The sequence below is a fragment of the Chelon labrosus genome (assembly GCF_963514085.1).
Source record: "Chelon labrosus genome assembly, chromosome: 10".
In the NCBI taxonomy this organism is placed as follows: Eukaryota; Metazoa; Chordata; class Actinopteri; order Mugiliformes; family Mugilidae; genus Chelon; species Chelon labrosus.
In genome coordinates, this window is record NC_140360.1 from 27,916,269 (window position 1) to 27,936,936 (window position 20,668).

The 20,668-nt window shown below is 42.5% G+C and overlaps 3 protein-coding genes across 4 annotated transcripts in view; 1 reads left to right on the forward strand and 2 right to left on the reverse strand.

The window, feature by feature from the left end:
• mib2 (MIB E3 ubiquitin protein ligase 2) overlaps window positions 1–3,064 on the reverse strand; it is a 42,965-nt gene extending 39,901 nt beyond the window's left edge. Inside the window, exon 1 of the mRNA XM_084552971.1 lies at window positions 2,912–3,064. The gene's annotated coding sequence lies outside the window, so the exon portion shown is untranslated. The remainder of the gene's footprint in view (window positions 1–2,911) is intronic.
• A 1,048-nt stretch (window positions 3,065–4,112) lies between these two features.
• ubiad1 (UbiA prenyltransferase domain containing 1) lies at window positions 4,113–8,545 on the reverse strand. 2 transcript variants are annotated; one of them, XM_084553402.1, is made up of 3 exons: window positions 8,304–8,545; window positions 7,090–7,711; window positions 4,113–5,849 (listed from the first exon to the last, which is right to left on the reverse strand). In XM_084553402.1, exons 2-3 carry the CDS (start codon window positions 7,652–7,654, stop codon window positions 5,362–5,364), a joined length of 1,053 nt encoding a protein of 350 aa, XP_084409528.1. In that variant the 5' UTR covers window positions 7,655–7,711; window positions 8,304–8,545; the 3' UTR covers window positions 4,113–5,361. The 2 variants fall into 2 exon arrangements, with proteins under 2 accessions (XP_084409528.1, XP_084409529.1); XM_084553403.1 differs by lacking the exon at window positions 8,304–8,545 and adding an exon at window positions 7,943–8,251.
• A 2,469-nt stretch (window positions 8,546–11,014) lies between these two features.
• Window positions 11,015–20,561, forward strand: mmp23ba (matrix metallopeptidase 23ba). The gene is made up of 8 exons (XM_084552981.1): window positions 11,015–11,818; window positions 15,265–15,401; window positions 16,076–16,215; window positions 16,703–16,870; window positions 17,004–17,168; window positions 17,963–18,073; window positions 19,085–19,211; window positions 19,290–20,561. The coding sequence occupies exons 1-8, from the start codon at window positions 11,684–11,686 to the stop codon at window positions 19,462–19,464; spliced, it is 1,158 nt and encodes a 385-aa protein (XP_084409107.1). The 5' UTR covers window positions 11,015–11,683; the 3' UTR covers window positions 19,465–20,561.
• The last annotated feature ends 107 nt before the right edge of the window (window positions 20,562–20,668 follow it).

Here is a 20,668-nt window from a genome sequence, read left to right on the forward strand (position 1 = left end):
TCTGGAAAAATTAGGGCCACAGGCGTTCCCTGACAGCCTGACACTGGACAACAATCGACCATCGTCTTGACATATCACGGCCTTAACACCTCCAACACAGGATTTGGTGCCCATAGAGATCTTTACAAAATGTCACAAAGGTTGTTTACTATGGGCAACACGGTGCTGAACACTGGCTGCTACCAGCACAAAGTGTAACAGTATGAAATATAAACATAGTTGTTTGGAGTTCATTTTCTTAATTTGTCTTTGTTTACATTAACCTTAGTGTAACTTTTGAATCAAATTCCAGGTGGTCTTTAAAGGGTAAATCTTAGCCACATCTCATTCAGTTAGACTTCTCAGCGCTATCACAGGACTAGTTTGACTCTGGTAGGGGAACAGTAAAGTTAGAGCATCTACTCTACAACTTGTGTGTCAGCAGGCCATTTGGCAGAGCTAGGGTTGACTGCTGTGGGTGAAATCTTCTTATCAGAGCACATGTACGTAGATCTGTGTCACGATAACTGCACAACAGAAATGTGTGATCTGAAAATTTGACACATGACAATTAGTTCAAATCAAAACTAGTTAACCTCAGTCCTGATAATTCATGTCATCTGCAATCCTGTAATAGAACCAAAGCTTTGGTAAGACAGACACCTCAGTAGAGAAAAACTAAACGTCAGCCCATTTTTAGTGTACTCTATCTATCAGTTTTCTAAGAAGTCCTACTAATCAAGTCGTCCAGACGCCCCACCAACAACTTCCTGCTTCTACTGCAGGATCTGGAAGTATTCTCAGGCCAGAGGAGATATAATGCTCTGGGTCAGCCCCAGGGTCTCTCACCAGTTGGACATACCCGGAAAACCACAAATGGCAGGCATGAGTCCAACCCTATCAGATGTCCAAACCACCTGACTGGCTCCTTTCAACACAAATGAGCAGCAGCAGCTCCACTCCCAGCTCCCACCAGATGTCTGAATGAAACAAAAAGCCATTACGGCTGCTAGTGTTCTCAATCTCATTCATTCAGTTACTAACTAAAACTCATGACCACAGGCCTGGTGACTCTCCACCAATCCACCTGTCAGTCTCATGCTCCATTTGACGCCGTCATCTGGAACTGGAACTAATTCCAGACTCACGCCGATCGTAGAGGGAGCAACTCACAATTAAGTGGAAGAGAAAATGGCTCCAGACTCAGATAATCACCCCCTCAATAGTGTTGTGTAGTGGATGAATTTAGAAGTCTCCGTGATCGTGGATGGCCCAACAAAAGCTGGTCCCAAAGAAGGAGCCAGACAAAGAGGGGTGGGTCTGTGTCCACCTCGCCCATTTTAGGGAGACTAAGGTCACTCCTGGATCCAGAATTTGGAGGGGATCATGCAGAGGCTGGCTGTAACACAAGCCAGGTAGCAATTTCATAGAAATGTTTTCTACAGCCTCAGTCAAATAATACAGGTTTAGGCCCGTCACTGTACTCCAGTGACAACTATTGTGAAGGTCCACATTTCAATATTATGCAATCTCTTAAAGTAAAATGCTCCTTTCTTCTTTTTCTATTTTTAGTCACATAATTTACTTAAATGTTATGCAAAAACACTTTTGAAACACCGACAGCTATAACAAGCATTGACGCAAATCATCTCTACAGACACCAAGCACTAAAATGGAAACAATAACAATAACAGAGCAACATAATACCATCACTGCTAAAAGCTACACTTGAATCAACCACAAAGACAGACAGAGTCAAACACCTTTTCCAAAGGTTCAAAACCAAGAATTAGGATGTCTTACCTTGAGTATTTCCACACAATATCTTCCCCATTTCTTCACAACTGATCACCTCTTTCTCTCTGATACTTTCTGTGATATAAGCCAGCGAGTGTTTCAAGCCTAATTACTGTGATATAGATTTGTGGAGCCAGTAAGAGACGAGACAAAAACACAGCCGACGAGTGAGACTTATCTACTGCCTAGTAAGTGTGTCTAGCAGCGAGCCCAGCTAAGAGCAGGGGCAGCTCCAGTGTGTGGCAGCTGCAGCTGGGCTGACTGCATCATGACTAACAAATGTCCAGAAAGAGGACAGCTGTAACGGGTTAGTTTTCATGCAATACTTGTGACGCTTAATATCGCAAGGTCAGCGGTCAATGTCCGTCCACACATTTACAGCAAACTCAGGAAGCAATATCAGCACATTTTTTTTCCTCTAAAAGTGATAATTTCATTGACGAAATTCACAGTACTGTCTGTCCTGTCTGAGCTGAAGTCTGGTGACAAAGAATGCTACGATCCAACACAACATAAGGTACACTCTTACATCTTGGTCATTGCTGACAAGCTCAGTGTGACAACAATGTCACCCCACTAGTCTGATAGGATGTTAGCTTTCATCATTAGCAAATAAAAGCCCAGATACAGCCTGTCCTCCAGCAAGGTGACACCAAACCTCATTCACAAATTGGCAAATTAATTACTCCGAATACTGTGAAGTACATTTGGGATGACAAAGGAATGAATTAATTGGATTAAACACACTACTGAGAAGGATATCTTGTTATATGTTCGTTTCTAAAATTAACAGCTGAGTCCAAGCAGCTTCCCATCGCCCACCACACAGTAACTCTGCTGTGATCATTTCTAACTGGAAAATTAACCTCTCATCTGTACGAGAGTGAAACGCTGCCGGCTATATCACATGCAGATGGAAATATTCAACCGGCAAGATGCTGCTATATACACGGACAAACACGGTGTAAACATTAATTTAGCAACATGATAAATAAAAATATGCGTGGCTTTATCAGGATGACAGGACAGTGTGTGGTACTAGCTTGTCTAACGTTGACGCTAGCTAGCTAACTCATGTTTAACACCCCCTGTCCCCGGTGTTAAAAACAACTTCTGTCGTTGTGTAGCTACTTACCGGGTCTTTGACAACCGTGTTTACTTTGTGGTAAAATAAAACCCCACGTTGCTGTCTCCTACCAACGCTGACATGGCTTGTTTTAGGACAAACAAGTGTTTACTACACTGGGAGCTTCTGCTGCACACAGCCATGACAACACGCCCTTGCTTTGCGTCACCGCCGATGCTGCCTTCAGCGCTACTCGTAATTAACACTCCTAAAAATGATTTCAACAAAATAAAACAATAAATAAATTTAATAAAACATGTACTAAAATTAAATTAGACATCTGAGTTAAAAAACTAAACTTAAATAGACAATATTTAGTATGAGAAGGAGTAGTGGCAGTTTGATGTTAATAATACCGAACAAAACGTGCTCCTTTAAATGTAACACTCCATAGCTGTTCCTTTTCTAAATGTCAGGCATCCTAAAAGACAACCAGCTACTTGAATGAATTGAATTGGTGCAAAACACCAGTCTGCGCACATCTTTAAACAATAGGGTCCTCTCAATGCAGTTTCCTTTATATGTGAAGTGCTAATATAAAAGCAACACAATAGCATGTCTCAATTAAGCAATTTAACAATAAAAAGCTTTAACTGGAATAAGGTCTTTGTCAGGCCCCTGCTGGTGATGGAGCCCTCAGCAGTTAGCCTTTTAGCCCCCTAATGGCCCAGGTTTGATATGTTTCTCATTTCTCATCACCTCAAATGAACTGCAAGCGTTACTCCTGTGAGGACGGCGGTGACAGTACATTAAAATCAGCGTGGCTTTATTAATTCAGATAGAATAGTCCTATCAATATCATAATCCATGAACGTTTTATGCAGACGTCTTGCAGCTGTTTCCAAAATTTATTAGGTGGGAGTGTCAGTGTTTTCAGCTGCCAGTTCATTTACACACATGTCTCGGGGCTGTGGGTGGATATCGGAGCACAGATATGCAGTGGGAGGCAGGGTAATTATTAAAATGAAGCTTATGATGAGCTACTTGATAAAATCCAGTTAAAAGATTGAGTATAAAAGCACTCAAACACTAAAGTGAAAAGGCCACATTATAGGAAAATGTTTTCCCAAAACAAACAAAAATTTTAAGAGCAAAGTAAAATAGATCACACTGAAAGATTTCATGCAAAAAAAATATATATATATACATATATATACATAAAAACACCTGTTTTGATATCTATTAATTCTACAGTAGGATTGGTGTGTTATAATAATTGTAAGGAGACACATGTAACAAAACAATTATATGGTCTTCGAAGTGTCTCGCCACTGACCAAACTGAAGTTATTAACAGAGATATTGTCCTTCAAAGACAATTTATTATTATTTGCACCCAGCAGCTGAACTAAAATATCTGCCCCATAGAGCATTTAAGAGCAGTCACAACAATTGTTCAACACTGCCACCTGCTGACAAACTACTCACATTTTACAAATTGGCACTAAATGTTGAGTCAACATTGATAAATAGTGTTTATGTCCTCCAACATTGTAGGCCACGTTATTCACTGTGACTTAACACAATTGAAACTTATCATTTAAATAAAAATGGGGGTTTTATTGTATATGTTAAGCTTCAGATAGCATGTGACAAAAAAAAAGGATTCTAGTAGCATCTCTTTGTATTGTGCACGCAGCCAGAAAACATAAAACACTGCATGAAGGGGTCAGAAACAATGAACAGACGTGATATTCCTGTAGCAACAATATGTCAGTAGAGGTGCTGCTTTTCAATCTGTTTCTCTTGGCACACACATGAAATGTCTATAATGGAATATATATGCTGCCTCACTCACACTGGCATATAACACTCATACTGAAGTTGCAGTTTTATCTTACGTGTCAACTGAAACCTCTCTGTAATTATTTTTTCCACTCTTTGAACCCTATACCACTATATCCATATACCACAGATACTGTCACACGGTTCAACAGGTCGTCATTAAACGTCATTTTCTCAGTGTATTGTCATATTTGTTCCATTTAAAGACACAAGTAAACAACATGGCACATCAGCATCAGTGAGTTTTATTACAATCCTGTAAAATACTATTTGGCTTGCAAAAAAGAAAACAAAAAGAAGCACAAATAAACATGATGTACCATAAAGAGAGTACAATGGCGAGAATAATGGTTGGTTCTTCTTTTTGGTGTCAGTATCACTACGAATATGGCAACTTCATTGAAATGTTGCCCGCCCCTACAAAATGACACCAACACTTCAACTTCCACCAACACATTACAGTGGGCCTAATCCTGGAGGGAAAAAAAAAAACAATACATCCGATTAGGTATTCAGTTTCACAGAGGAGGTGCTAAACTAAATCTCTGTTCAACTCATAAATTAAACAATAAATTAAAGGCGGTGAAAGCCTTCGCATAAGCTTTGTACAAATACAAAGAGGTACTTAAACTAGTCTGTATTAAAACAACAAAATAAAGTTTGAAAGCCAACGGATCACAGTAATGGCAAGCTGCCAGGAGGTGCCAGGATGATCCCGAACACGTAGAAGAGTCCCATGAGGAGGTTGAGCTTGGCCGTTTTCTGGGGGATCTTGGCGTAGCATCGGCTGCGGAACTGCTTCTCCAGAGGGAAGGCCATGGGCAGCGTGAGCAGAGGCAGCGCCATGCTGATGGTGTAGCGCGTGGCAAGGATGCAAAAGACCACATAGGGGGCGAAGAGCAGGAGGTTGTAGAGGATGTAAGACAGCGTGGGGCCTATGAGGATGGCCAGGGTGACGATGCCTGCCTGCTTGTCAGAGTCCATGTCTCTGGTGTTGTTGCTGTGGAGGATAGCTTCTGTGTTGAGGGCCAGCGGGACGGCATACACCAGCGGCAGCACAGAGAGGTAGCCGACCTGCACCGCATGAGCAAACATGACCGCCAGAGGGCCAAAAGTAATGAGGATCACTACGTCTCCCAGGGCGACGTATTTGAGGCCGATGCCTGGGGAAAAGAGAATCAGGAAGAAACATTTAACTTTGAGATTACTGACTGTCACTATGGTACCATCAAATTCAGTTAGTACAGAGGTATATCACTTCTTCTTTTATGATCTTAAGTTAGACATATGCAGATTCAGGAGGTCAGCTCTAAGAATAATACATGTATTCTACTGGGCTTCACAGGCTAACTCTAAAAAAGTTGCTATGATTAAAAGAGTGTTCCAGCAGTTTATTAATGCATCTCCATAAAGACTCCTAACTTGGAGCAGAAAGAATGGTCAAAATCACTGACTTCTAGAATGCAAATACAAATATCAGCTTTTTATCAAACCCTTCGTCTGAGATAAACTCAGTATTTCAAGCTCCACGCTCCCTGATTGCAACACAAGGAATCTGTCAAAGATTTGTAATCTTAAGGCTGAGATAACATTAAGAAATGTCCAGGTATTTTATTTAGACTTGAGAAATCTCATCAAGTGCCCTAGAACTATACATCTATTTTCATAGGCTTAGAAGTACTAACCATGACAACTAAACCAGGCATTTTATATATCAGTGATTTTGTCAGTGACTGTTTTTCTGAATATCAGGAAATGACTGCAGAAAATACTAACTACTGTACAGAGGAACAAAAGAGGTTCCTTCCTTAAAAACAAACTGCAGTATTCTTCATGTTTTGATGGCTAGAATGATGGAAAGCACACACTTTGGATTTCACTTCATGTAGAAATGTGACACATCTGTCTCATGTTTGAAACTATTCGCACAAATCCCAACAAACAGAAGAGACTGTAGACCAGGGATATTCAAGCATTTAAGTATTCTTTCTCTCAAACACCTGACACTTAAGATACAACACTGAAGAACATTTTAAATATAACTCTTCAGTGCAGAAAGTCACTTCTACAAATTTTCATGTCAGTTTTTTTTTTAATTTGCACAGCTAGAAACCACAACTGCAAGTGATAACATTTCTGTTTCAGCTGAATGACTGACTGCTTATTCTGTGTTCTTTATCAAAACATGGCAGTGACTATGACGATATAATATAAATGTGCCGTTTCCACTTTTGTATTTTTTTTTTTTTCGTATTTAGTATTAACCTTTTGCTGCTTCTAGAGCCACCAATATGCAATGCAGTCATGTGCAGCTTAAATGTAAAATGTGTGATTTCAGGCACTACAGTGGCTAATAAACAGAGGGGCAGTAGTTCAACAGATTTAAGCTAATCTATCACTTACCTCCGGTGTATAAAAAAGAGCTGGAAAGTCCCCCAAAGTAAATAAGAGCTAGGTGCTCCAGTCTAAGTGTAGACAGGAAGTAGAGCAGAGTGGCGCACAAGCACCCTAAAGAATACAACAAAGCGCCAAACATAACAACATCCTGTGGCGCCAAGATCTCATCCACAAGAGTCCTATCATCACTCTTCTTGTGATCAATCCCTTTGGAGAAGTCATAGTAGGTGTTCACAAGGTTTCCTGCTCCGTGGACCACGAGGACGGCCACTGCGCACACCATCAGGATGACCAGGTCCACAGAGCCCTCCAGTTTGTACGCCAATGCGCTGCCAAGGGCCACAGGCGTGAGCGAGGCACTGAAGCTCCACGGCCTCAGTGCTAGAACATAGGCCGCACATTTATGCCTGACATCTGAGGCAACGCGGGCCATCCTGGACATGTGGTTGGTGTCTGCAGGGTGATGGTGCACCACGTTATTCATACCAGTCTGCCACTGTTGGCCATTATGACCATTCGATCCAGCCAGCACAAACGTTTCTACCCTGCTTTGCGTCTGCTCTTTGGCCATTCCTCTGCACGGGGCTTGCAGCACGAGCAATGCGTCCTAATATTAGTCGTGGTGTTCCTGTTTAAATAAAAACACATTGAAAAAAATTACATGAGGCGGAAAGTGTTGGTCTTGACAGGTACTTACCAATTTCTCAATATAAAAATCATTACTAATAATGAAACTCTTTGTTTTTCCCAAGGGAGACCTGGTCAGGCAGACAGTCTACATACACATCCTAAAAAATATACAAACGACTTAATATGTTATATATCCATATAGTAACTTGAATTCTTTTTAAATAATCACCTTCTTTTCCAGGATTTCCAGACACCATGTTATGCTGCCATGCTAACTAATGTTAAATGTAGATACAGTATGTGACAGAACTGCCAAAGTCAAGTGTTTCTGAAGCTGAACAAACGGGCTACTTATTTAACTTGTCAAAACACGTGGCATTTAGTTATATATCTCACCCACACTAACATGTTGATGAAGCTACTACTATGGGGAGCAACCAACGCACTAGAAAACGGCACCGCACTCGCTAGAGTTAGACAGCTTCAGGCTAACTACTGAGATTATGAGATTAGAGGTAACTGGTTAGCCCCCAAGCTAACGTTCTGTGTGCGGGGACAGAGAGGAGGAAATGTCTGACAGCAGCTCTTACCTGCTATGTCTTCGGTGTCCGACAAAAACTGGACGTCTCTCCGCTTAAAAACATATTTCTGTGCGCGACGAGGCCGGTTGCTGTGAGGGGCAGTAAGGAAAGCTTACGTGTCAACTTCGAGAGTACTTGACTGGTTGGCCACTGTGAACCCTGCTGCACCTGACGGCCGCCATTTCCTCCGCCGCCAGTGTCACGTCGAAGAGAGGCCCAACGGAAGCACGCCCAGATTGAAAGGTTCCGTTTTGTGTTTTGTTCCTCTTTATGATTTGGTGCGGTTTAATGAAATTAACGAAAAATATTATTAAATATTAAATATTAAATTTATTATTTTTAGTGAGATTTGTGTAAATATATTTATTATCAAATGATTATATGGATCAAAGTAAGCCAGTAGTTACCAGTTACATACACTCACATACCGAAGTATTAGGTACACTAGTTATAAATGCATTACACTATAACAGTCCTCCACTAAATTCGCCTTCATTATGTTCATTTTATGTTGAAACAGAGATAAATTAAAAAAAATCACACTTAATATGTAATTCACGCTTGGAAATGTAATTTGCGGTGCTGTTTCTGTTATTCAGCCTAGTCCACTGACTAAAATGAGGTTGTCACAATAATAGAAACATGTGTCAGAACAACACAATACAATTTAAAAGTACCACAAACCACAACCTCCAAAATAAAAGCAGCTATATCAACAGTTCTCTCAGTTACTTGAAACAAATCTTGAATACCGTAACCTTCATAGAGTTAAGAGTTAATGGAGGACTATATTAAAATGCATTCATGTTCACTAATGTACCTAATGAACTGGTGTCTGCCTTCAGAGTCCTTCTTACATGTAGAGTTGGGGTTTTGAAGAGCCGTTTGAGCTCACAGCAGTTATTCTAAATCCATTAAAAGCTGTTAGAGAAGCTGCATAAAAATAAGAATTGAAGGTGGGAAACTATGGTATGCCAATCCAACAGCAGGATTCTAATAAGACAAAAAATACACTATATGAATTCATTATAACATAACTGCAAAGGGAACTTCTGTTTCAGCCCAACTATATGATTCAATCCAGCTACTAGTTCAAATGACTTTGATGAAAAATACAAACATGATAGAATTTGCAGGATGCTATTTAAAAACATTATGTGCAGGTATTTTAGGACAAAAAGTGTCTCAATTCTTTATTGCTGCTGGATTAGTGTGTGGCCAACTTATGTGCTCTGAGAAGTACTTAGGGAAATCACTGGCAATTTTCAAGCCAGACATCTTGTCTTCAATCAGGAGAAACTTAGTTCTGAGTGAACAATAAAGATTTGATTTAACAACATACACAATAGAAAAAGTGCAAGAGCCTTTGGTGATAAGATCCAGCCGTAGCATGGTCCAACGTGATACGGAGAAGGTAAGGCCATGCTCAGTGTAGGAAACCCTCAGGCCCAGACTCTTTCTCAGCTTCATTTGTCACAGTAGAAAAGCACAGGTGTTTAATGAGGGCTCAATCCCTTTAAGTATCCCAGTAAGCCACGACAGTGAAGCAGCATAAAAGCAGAATCTTGTTTAAGTGGAATGCGGCCATCATCAATACACCTGCGCTTTCGCTATGGTCTGCTGTGAAAATGGTCTATTAATATCATTAAAGACTAATTACATACTTTTCCTAATGGTTAAAATGCCCATTGACAAGCTGATCAGTATCAGTCCGACTGAAAAGACGGAAAAAAATCAGTTCCTTATAAAATACAATGAGCTAGGACAGCTGGGACTCTGGAGTTTGAGAAGTCAATGTCAATTTTCAAAATTTCTCTTGAAAAGAGTATTAAATGGGCGGCTGTGGCTCAGTAGGTAGAGCGGGTTAGCGGTTCGATCCCCGCCACATGCCGAAGTGTCCTTGAGCAAGACACTGAACCCCCAGTTGCTCCCAGTGTTGCCACTTGTGTGAGCGAATGGGTAGATGTGTCTGTGACTGTAAAGCACTTTGAGTACCAATAGGTACCAATATAGGCGCTATATAAAAGCAAGGCCATTTACCAATTACCATTACCCTGAGTTACAATTCTGTACACATAACAAACAGTTTGCACCGACATGGTCCACTTTCAGTTTATTTGCCGGGCACACTCTACATTAGTCAAAATGTATAATGCATGTCATATCTTGAGGAGTTTATGTAGAGCTCAGGCAGGTTGGGCAAAAACATCAAAGTAGTTCAAAGACATTTTAATGCATCAACTAATCAGGTGAAATTAGCTATATTAAGCTATTAGGTCATTTGTGCTAGAGGTTGGAGTGGCACTGCTCCCATTTTTACTTGTCAGGTAGGATTGTTACTACAACAGTACCTGACGAGTAACAAGTGCTCTAAAAACTGGAATAACTTTAATAGACTGACGTGTTTTGGCTTTTGGCCTTCATCAGGGTTACCACCATTACCATTTCATGTTAGCAAGCGAGAACATTTTTGTGTATTACTGAATTCATCAGCTGTTCAAATTAAAGTGATACCAATTACTTATTGGTCCATTTTACCTGAACGTCATACCATAGCTCAAGAAGGGACTTGCCGGTACTCTGACGTTTATAATACCAAAATAATAATACATTTTAAAAACAAATGACATTACAAAAAATATATTTGAGAGATGTCATCATAGGAATATCATTAGACCCCGTGCATAGCTTATTTGATATATCAATCAAACTCAGCTGATTTCATCTTTATCCATCCCATGGATTCCAGCGTTGCACCTCTGCAAACTAAACTCCTAAATGCTGGTGGAAGAAAACAACATTCTTACTGTGGCTCCTGCTCTAAATATGAACTATTAGGGCTAGGGTTACAGAGATAGTTGCATTTTGTCTGCTGGACATTTGGAGGTGACGTCTTCCATAATCAAACCTCTTCTCTGCTCTCTGAAACTATCTGTGCAGCCACAGAGTAACAGACTAAATCATGTCATTTCCCCTCCCAGCAGCATTACATAAACCTTTGAAACGCATGTTCACAACAAGTCATCTGATTCCACTTTAACCGAGCTGCTGCAACAAGTGGCTTGACGGACGGTGCGCGTTTGGTTTTCATTAGATTGTCTCGACGCTGACCTCCTGCCCCATCTACAGTAATGTGAAACCAGTCCGCTGGCAGGCGCGCCGTGCGGAAGAGAGCCGAGCAGAGCTGCTGCAGTCTGCTCTCACCACCCGGTCCGCAGGCTGGACTGCGCTGCCGCTCACAGACCCCGAAGCTCCGCAAGTACAGAGGCTGGCCCGTGCGATGGCCACGAAGTAGTGGGCTATCCTACCACGGGCATCGATGGTAAAGTAAGCCTTCGCAGAGGGGATTATTTTTGCTTTCTTTTCCCTGGAGGTGTGATATCGCAGCCATGGTGCGCTGTCAGACTCCCAGAAGTTTACGAAGAGGCGACTGGGGCTTCGCTCCTCTGCTGTCTGCTGCGCTGCTCAGCTTTCTGTTCGCAGGGATGCAACAAACCACAGCGTTTCCCTCCTGGAGGTTAGAGGTATGCTGTTGTGACCACGTTATGGCTTCAAGGAGCTGAAGGTGCAGCTGTGAAGTCCAGTGTACTGCCTGTCTCTATTTAAGACATACAAGTAAATTGTTGCCGTTTAGCATTTCAAAGATCATTACATCAAACTCCATTCAGAATTCTGTGCATTCTTCCTCTTGTTTCTGGAAAGCAACACAAAATGATTTCTTCCTATAACACCCTCAAAGTTTGCACACAGTATCTAACTAGGTTTTGGAAGTAACTGACTCATCTTCACTGTCTTTATCAGGCAGCAGCCATGGACACAAATGTGAAAGTTTAAATTATACTGAGGCGAATCATTTACACCCAGAATTTACCTCAGATGTTCAGAGTTTGCTAACCTGCTTCTTCATGTGCTGTGTAATCTGTGCACACTTGACAGTTAGCAAAGTAACCTCAAATTATAACATTCTTTCCTGGAGTACGGTAAAAGCAGCAGGAATCAGGATTAAAACCAGATAACACAGTAGCCATCAGTTTCCATTCATCGACTGTCCTGTCCATGTCGTTTTCACTGGCTCCCTTAAACATATAATGAGTTGAACATCAGTGGATGAAATCACTTGGTTATGTTAATAGGCATCAGATTCTATTAAGGTGGAGTTGAGTTGAATACCATAATTAGGTTTAAGCACTGGAGTGGATCCCTGTGCAGTAATATTTTCAGTGTTCCTCCCAAGACTTCAGTCGCTGCCTGCACCCACCCACTGTGATACAGAGCCTGAGGGATAGCTTCACGTCATTTTCCTTTGCCACACATTCTCATTATGTGTCAATCAGGAAGACTGCTGCTTGGGATTACGTAACTGCCTCAGATAAACCTCTCTGTAGGCTACCATGACAAAACCGAACAACTTTAACGTGTTTCTTTTTGATATAAACTACAGGTAATGACATGATTCCAAATTTAAAGATGTATCAGAACGCGCATTAAGCATTTCTATGTCTGTATCACTTAACATTACTGTCTGAATGTGTACATTTATAATTCACAGCTGCAGTTTGACAAACAGATGTGCATGCTGCGGACTCGCTTTGAGTTTTGAATTAAACACAGACAATACTCCTCTTTTTTTTCCAAATAAAGCTTTCAGTGTGTCTGAGACTGAGGAAGAAACTCATAATCCCTGGTTTAGCAGTTTCTGGAAGTGTTGTTAAACTCTTCCAGACTCCCCTCAGGATCCTCTGGGGCTTGTCCTCAGATGTTTTGCCCTCAGAGTCAGCGCTCACCTCTGGCGTCAAGGGTTTAGTCCGGCGGGCTTGTTTCAGGCTTCACGGTGTACAGTCCATCTTAATCTGTGCCAAAGTGGGAGGTTATTTTCATTGTAGTGAATATAACAAGACCTGACAGAGAAAGAATTGGCCTGAATTCAGTGAAACACCTCATATGTCCCTGAACGCATGACTGCAGTGTGTCATCTGAGGTCAGGAGTACAGGTCAGGCTGTATAAAACAATAACCCATGCATATAATTCAATGGAGAAATATTATTTTTAGTGTGAGAGCATCAAGTCCAGCACTAGTGTTGGACAGTCTGCCAGACCGCCTGCCCCCGTTTCACTATTTTGGTAAGGAAATGAAGGAAGTACTGCATGTATTTGTCTTGACTGGGCGAAGCAGGAACAGGAACCAGAGGACAGGCTACAGAATACAAAATGAAGGGAGCGGCTTAGATATTTGTTCTCCATCCTCAGAGCTTTTCCTCGGAAAGAAAATTCATAGATCGAACAGGGCGTAGTTTGGAATGATTGCACGCGGTATTAATGCTTCATTATACTTCAGATGAGCATGAGCGCCACTTGTCTTCTTTGAATACATCTAAAGTCAAAAGTGTTTGTATGTGTTCTGACAGAGAGAGGTGATCGATTATCAGAATTTGTTCTGTTTTTCAAAAGATCATTGTTATGTAAAACGTAGGCACTTTTTGTTCTTCATGCAGCTAATAACAAAAATTTATTTAGTACAAAGAATGGAAACACTATGCGTTTTCTAAACGTACTCCAGATAAAGTGAAACCCTTCTCCACGTAAAGAAGTCTGCATGCTGTGACTATCTGTGAGCTGCCATAAATTTGCTGGATGCAGATGGGGCCATTGTTTTCTGCAGAACTTAACTACATACAGACTTAAGCGTAGTTTATACCTCTGTGGAGCATACGCTGGTGTGAGCCATTTGTACTCATCAGTCTGGCTCGCTGCTTGTCGGCACGGTGTCTTTTTTGCCAGTCGGGTTAATTTTCTGTTTCTTCTTTGTGCTTTACTTTCAACAGTGGTGACGGGTTATACAAATGTTTGTATCTCCAAACCTCCTCAGTTAACCCTTCCTCCATGTGTTCCATCTTTATTGATCCACAACAATCAATCAGAAAATTGCAGAGATGGAGAAGCAGCTGGAAATACTAAAGCGGAAATACGCTACTACCAAGTGGACCAATCACAGCTCTTGCGGCCCAGGTCGCCAAGACGTGTAGTTACATTTCTGGGGAGGTGCACGTCAGGCTACGTCATTAGGGTCTGTGTGGGGTCCGGACTGACGGCATAGCAAGGGTGTCGAATGGGTGCAGGAGTATAAACCGCACATTAGAGTTGTCTAGCAAAGTACTTCTTCTACTACTCCTCCTACAACTAACTGGAATGTGTGTGGATTAGTTTGGAGTTATTATGCAGACTTCTGCAGCTGGAGAAACTTCAAAAAATGTAGTATAACACCTCAACAAATAGACAGTAGCTCTGTCAGATCTAGTTCTTAGATCTCGAAAGGACATTTCGGATGCTATTTCACAGGACAACTCTTAGTCTAACGCATATTGAAGCTTTTACATTTACTGCAAGCTGTCCCTGGTAGGTAGTGTCTCTTCATCCACTCATATCTGTATTTTTGCTTGTCAGTTCTTGAAGCACACAGATAATGGGTGTTTTATTTTTAATCAAGAGTGGGCGTTATGAGAAGTTATGAAATGAAGACATATTTTGTGTTGCATGGATTGCAACCATATTTTGACCACAGATAGTTTCCAGATGCTTGCCAGTTGCGTGTACAGGCCTCAGTTTTTCAGTTGTAACACACAGATCGTTCAAATCTTATTGAAATCATCACATGGGACCGTCCTGTTTTCACGCACAGCACGGTCTGATTTATGAATCTGCAACTCCATAAAAAGTTACAGATTGAGCAGCTGGTGTGCTCACTCTTAGGGAAGATCACAGCCAACATGCACCATGACTTCCATCAGAGAACACTTATGAACAGACTGTAACAGTTATAAAACAGGTCAGAATGAGATTATTTGGAGCAGATGATGCCGATGCCCAAACAGATATCAGACACACTGTAACAAAGCATCATCTTGGAGAACTGCCTTCAAGCTTTCACTTCATAGTGTTAGGTGATTCATTAAAGGTTTTTCTTTGTCCAAGGAAGAAGCTCAAACCACTGTGTTGCTCATTGGGATCCGCAAAGAGGCCCGCTCACAAGTGCTTCACCTCTCCAGGAACAAGCGCTACACCCTCACCCCGGAGAAGCTCAAATGGGACAAGTTCAAGCTGACATACAAGTATTTATCTGTTTGTTCCTCCTCTAGTCACAGTTGACAGTAGAAATGCACTTCTAAATATGTTCAGATCTCACTACCGTTGACGTGGTTTGCTGCACTCAAAAAGGACAATCTTCTCGTCTCAGTTAGGATGTGCATTACAGTTTGTCTACCAGAAGTTGGCCTCCATCTGACTGTGATCACTGTACAGAACTCATATTTGGAAAATTAGAGAGCACATATGGGACTTTTGCTCTCTGCAGTTGCTTGGCTTCAGAACATTTGGATGGCGCTGCACTACCTGTTTGGAGAAGTTCCAGTGACTTTATACCTTCTGGAGCTGTAAAATGATCCCATAAAGCCATTTATGGGAAGATTAGTCTGAGCTAGAGAGGTTCAATCTGACAGTTTTGGTGGCCCAACAAACTTTAGCAGACGGTTGACAAAAAGTGGACAATTAGCCAAATATGAAACGTGGTTGAGTTAGTAGAATGGATGGCACAAACTGATTCAAAGTCAGTGTAAGATTAGGTGAGATATATGAGCATGTCTCCATAATGGAGCTGTACTTGCAGTGCTTGTGGGAATTCTGGTGTGTCTGAACAGTAGCCATTGTGTTTTGGCCAATCCCTCTGCTGTAGAGGAATGTGCACAGAGTCCACTATTAACTACATAATGCTGCTGTCTCTGAGCAGGTTGCTCTCCTTCCCGACAAACCTGATAAATGCCAGCGACACCCGCCGAGGCATCGCCAAGGCTTTTGGCATGTGGAGCGACGTCTCGCCATTCAGCTTCAGGGAGGTGCCAGCTGACCAAGAGGCAGACATAAAGATCGGTGGGTACTCTGCAAACGTCTGTATCAGTCCCCAGCAGATGTCGCTTGGCTTCGAGCTCCAGACTTCGGCTTTGTTGTTACTGTTTCTCTCTCCATGCTGTCATCGCTGAAATGTCTTTGCCTCCAAAGCCGTTAAATCACAGCACCGTGACTATATTACCAAGCTTATATTCAGCATGAATCATAATTCTAGATGGAAAAAAAAAAAAGAAATGCCTAACAACTTCCATACATGTCAGTCCACGGTGAAGCGGTCTAAATTATGCTTTATCTGTCCCTCTGGGTGCAAACCCCAGGGTCCTGCATAAATCCTCGGTGACAGTGAGAGGAATGGCTGTCATCCTGCGGGGTGAAGGCCGAAGAGAAAGCTCTGTCTTTTGTAATTCATCATCTGCCTGCTGTATTTAACACAGAGCAGAGAGAATGGAGTGAGGGCTTTCCTCCTCGGCTCTGAGATGTGTCTCTCCCTCTCTCTCTGTTTTGGCAGGCTTCTACCCCGTCAACCACACAGACTGTTGGCAGTCCCACTTGCACCATTGTTTCGACGGTATCACAGGAGAATTGGCTCATGCATTCTTCCCGCCAACAGGCGAGATCCACTTTGACGACCACGAGTACTGGATTCTGGGAAACATGCGCTTCAGCTGGAAGAAAGGCAAGCACCTTTATCATGTTTGTTGAAACTCATGATATATATCCCTTAAATGGTGTCTGATGCAGGCAGCAGACACTGAGCCGAACTCAAGGGGGTTCGCGAGAGAAAATGATCAACTGCATCTTTGTTGCAGGGGTTTGGCTAACAGACCTCGTCCACGTGGCAACTCATGAAATCGGCCACGTCCTGGGACTCATGCACTCCATGGACCCGAAAGCTATAATGCACCTGAACGCAACTCTGACAGGGCGCAAGCTAATCACTCAGGATGAGGTGTGGGGATTGCACCGTCTCTATGGTATGTTCACAGTCACAAAGAGTTCAGTCTGTCTTTTGGCAACAGCAAACACATCAGTGAGTTTTTTTTATTTTTATTTTATTTTTGGTCTTGATGACATGTTTGCAGTGCATCCAAAAGCCTTTTGAATGAACGAAAACTTAAACAGTAAGTTCAGTCCTCCCACTGGGATCAGACTACATGATGGGCCTGATGGTGAAACCTGACAGTTACGGGGTGTCAGAAACCAATACGAGCACCGAGTTCTGTGCAGTCTGGGCAGCTGTTCCACATCCCGACCAAAAGACTAGCAGGAGATTACTTTTTTCTTTCACCCCGTTTGACAAATTCTACAGCGGGATCGGTGACACATGCCAAAGTGAAAGGATCTTATTTATCCCCGGCAAGTGGAAGCAGTCGATCATTGACTTCACAATCGCCATCTTTCATGACATGAACAGTTTTTTTTTGTCTCTCTCCAATGTGTAGTTTGTTGTGTGTATTCTGTCCAAGAATTAAAAGATTTAAGTGATGGCCTAATCAGTCACAAAGAGCAAAAATATCATGCAGTCTGAACAAGTTAGAAGAATTTAGTCTACATGCATTTGTGGAAAAAGCAGCAGCAACAGAACATGTGGTGGCATTTCAGTCAGAACTAGCTGCACTGAAAACCAACGTGGCATTAATGAATACTGTACAAACTACTCATGAGTCATCATTAGCTTGTATTATGGTGAGTCATTTTGACTGGAATCAAAAGCAGATTGGGGATCTAAATTCTTCTGCTGCTGTCTGATCCTCCCCCTCTCCTGCAGGATGTTTGGACCGGTTATTTATCTGTCCAGCCTGGGCTCGGAAAGGCTATTGCGACAGCAAGCGCAAGCTGATGCAGAAGCACTGCCCCTCCAGCTGTGATTTCTGTTACGGTAAGATGCAGCAGCAGCAGCAGCAGCAGCAGCAACAGCCCGGGGGGAAAAAAAAGGGGAAAGTTTTCTGTCAATTGAGCAGCGCAAGGAGCTGCTGTGAACTGTTTGCCAAAGGAGCAACGGGAGCCAACAGGTCCAGCAGAGCAGAGCTGAAGTGGAGGTTTTCAAGGAATTGATTTGAAGGGAGATTCCACTTGACACTGGTTTGTTTTATTTCTGGAGAATAGCAGCATCCCCAGAGAGGCTTTATGGCCCCAGAACATTTCCACAGAAGAGACAGTTACCTGTTGATTGGTGTCTCAATAAGGGCTGCTTTATACCAAGTGTGACACATCAGCAGTCTGACAGCCTCTTTAGGTTCATTGCAGGATGCTCTGGTTCTCCCGTTGCACAACAGGAAATGGCCCCTCTTAACCATCACAGCCGATAGATTGTTGTGGCTTTCAGAGCTTTTTGTCAGCAACAAGGGACAGCGAGGAGAGAGGCAAGAGGATACGATTCCTGGCTCGCAGTAATCTGTTCCTCATTGTTGATTGGGAGACGTTGTACGGCTGTGGAAAATTCCTGAGTGACTCCAAACCGCTGGAATTTCAGACTGTGGCTTGAGGGTTAGAGACACACAAGGTCAATTTGGATTTTTGCGGCATTAACGAGAACGACTTTTTTTTTTTTTTTTTTTTTTTTACGGAGACTTTGAGTTGATCAAATGGCGGCCTGTTGTGTTTGTCAGGAACCAGATGAGAGAGGTTATAGTGATAAGACAGCCACTCTGCCAGCAGGTCAGAATACGGGATGTGATAAACTTTGCATCAAACATTTTGGCGGTAATCAGAGTTTTGGCGAGGTGTGTTTGAGGGACAGTGGTGACATCTCCAGATTATGGTCATCTCATATCTCTTTTAGCCCATCTTTCCTCTTAGATGCTCATTGAAGAAGAACATTTGATGCTCAAGAACACTGTGATTTGTGATATTTGCAACAACTAAAGTGTTTCCTCTCCATCTTTTTTAGAATTCCCTTTCCCCACTGTTGCTCCCACCCCACCTCCCCCGAGGACCAAACACAAGCTGGTCGTCGAGGGCAAGAAGCTCACTTTTCGTTGTGGGAAGAAAATAGCATCGAAGAATGGCAAAGTATCGTGAGTGTCTCCCTCTGATCCGTTATCGCTTTCGCATGGCTTCCCTGAGTCCCGTCTAACGTCAGGCTCCTGTTTCAGCTGGTACAAAGACGGAGAGCTGCTGGAGTACTCTCATCCCAACTACATCTCCCTGAAAGACGACCACATCACCATAGTGGCCAACGCCATCAACGAGGGCACCTACACCTGCATCGTGAAGAAAAAAGAGAAAGTTCTCACCAACTACTCATGGAGGGTACGCGTGCGCTTCTGAAGGCCACGCACACGGTCACCAGGAGACCTCATTCACTAGGGCACATATTTGTTTTTCTAAAAAAAAAAAAATTTAAAAAGAAATCCTCCATATTTGTTTTTCTACAAAAAAAAAAAATAAAAATGTCTACGGTCGCTGTGTAAATGCATTTTTCATATGGGCGAATAATAAATGCTCTGTGACAGGTAGTATTTTTGTGGAAAATACTACCTGACTGTGAAAAGCTGTTCATGGCAGACGGTGCGGTTTTGCGTTTTATTTGGTGATGAAAAATCTGTGCAGTCCTCATCAGCTGTTCCTCTGAACTCATCTGGGCTGGACTCCTTCAGAGCTACTGCTGCTGAGGCTGCGTCCAAGGCCACCCACAGGTTCTTGGGTGAACCTGTGGAAAACGGGGACTAATTCGCTGGACGGTGTGATGCTTTAATTAAGAAGATATTAGCATCGCCACCGTAGCGCGCTATAAAGTGTAAGCCACTGAAGAAGTGTCATCAAGGAACGCTCTGAATGTTTCTTTTCGGGGACTTGAAGTTACAGAAGCCCTTAAGTAGATGCATGCCATTTGAATAATTTACACAGTGACCAAGCTAAGCTATTAAAGCCAGAATAAGCAATGTTGTCTACAACTATTGGAGCCATTTGGACCTTAAACCACATATGGAACACCTCAGACGTCTAGCTTACTTTACTAGCCTCACAGCGAAGCCAGGAGTCTGCCTCCAGAGACTGAGCAGTCAGTTCCACTCACTTCTCTCCTTCCAAGCTTACTCAACACATCAGGTGTAATATTCTGCAGAAGAGGCTCCGGTGGGGGCAGGGGACAGATAAAACTGATTAATGAACATTTCCATTTAGACCTGGCTCCGGGGCCAGAGGATCTTTCTGTGCCCGTTCCAGTGAAAGCAGCTCGCCGTCTTGCAGGGCCCGAAGCCGTTCTGTTTGTTTTTCTTTGGCTCGAAATCAAAGAATTTATTGGTCTAATTCTGAAGTCGCAGAGGCATTTAAAGACAAAGGCAGAGAAAACTCAGGCCCCTTTTCCCCTGAAAGAACAAAGTACTGAGACAAAGTGTGCAGTGCAAAAAATGACATCACTTTTGGAGAGCAGCTACCGAGCTGGGTTGAAGGCTGGATTTCTTTTAGGCTCGACTTCCCTTCTTTTTTTTTCTCTCTCTCCTTTGGCAGTGTGGGTCTGTGTTTGCATAGT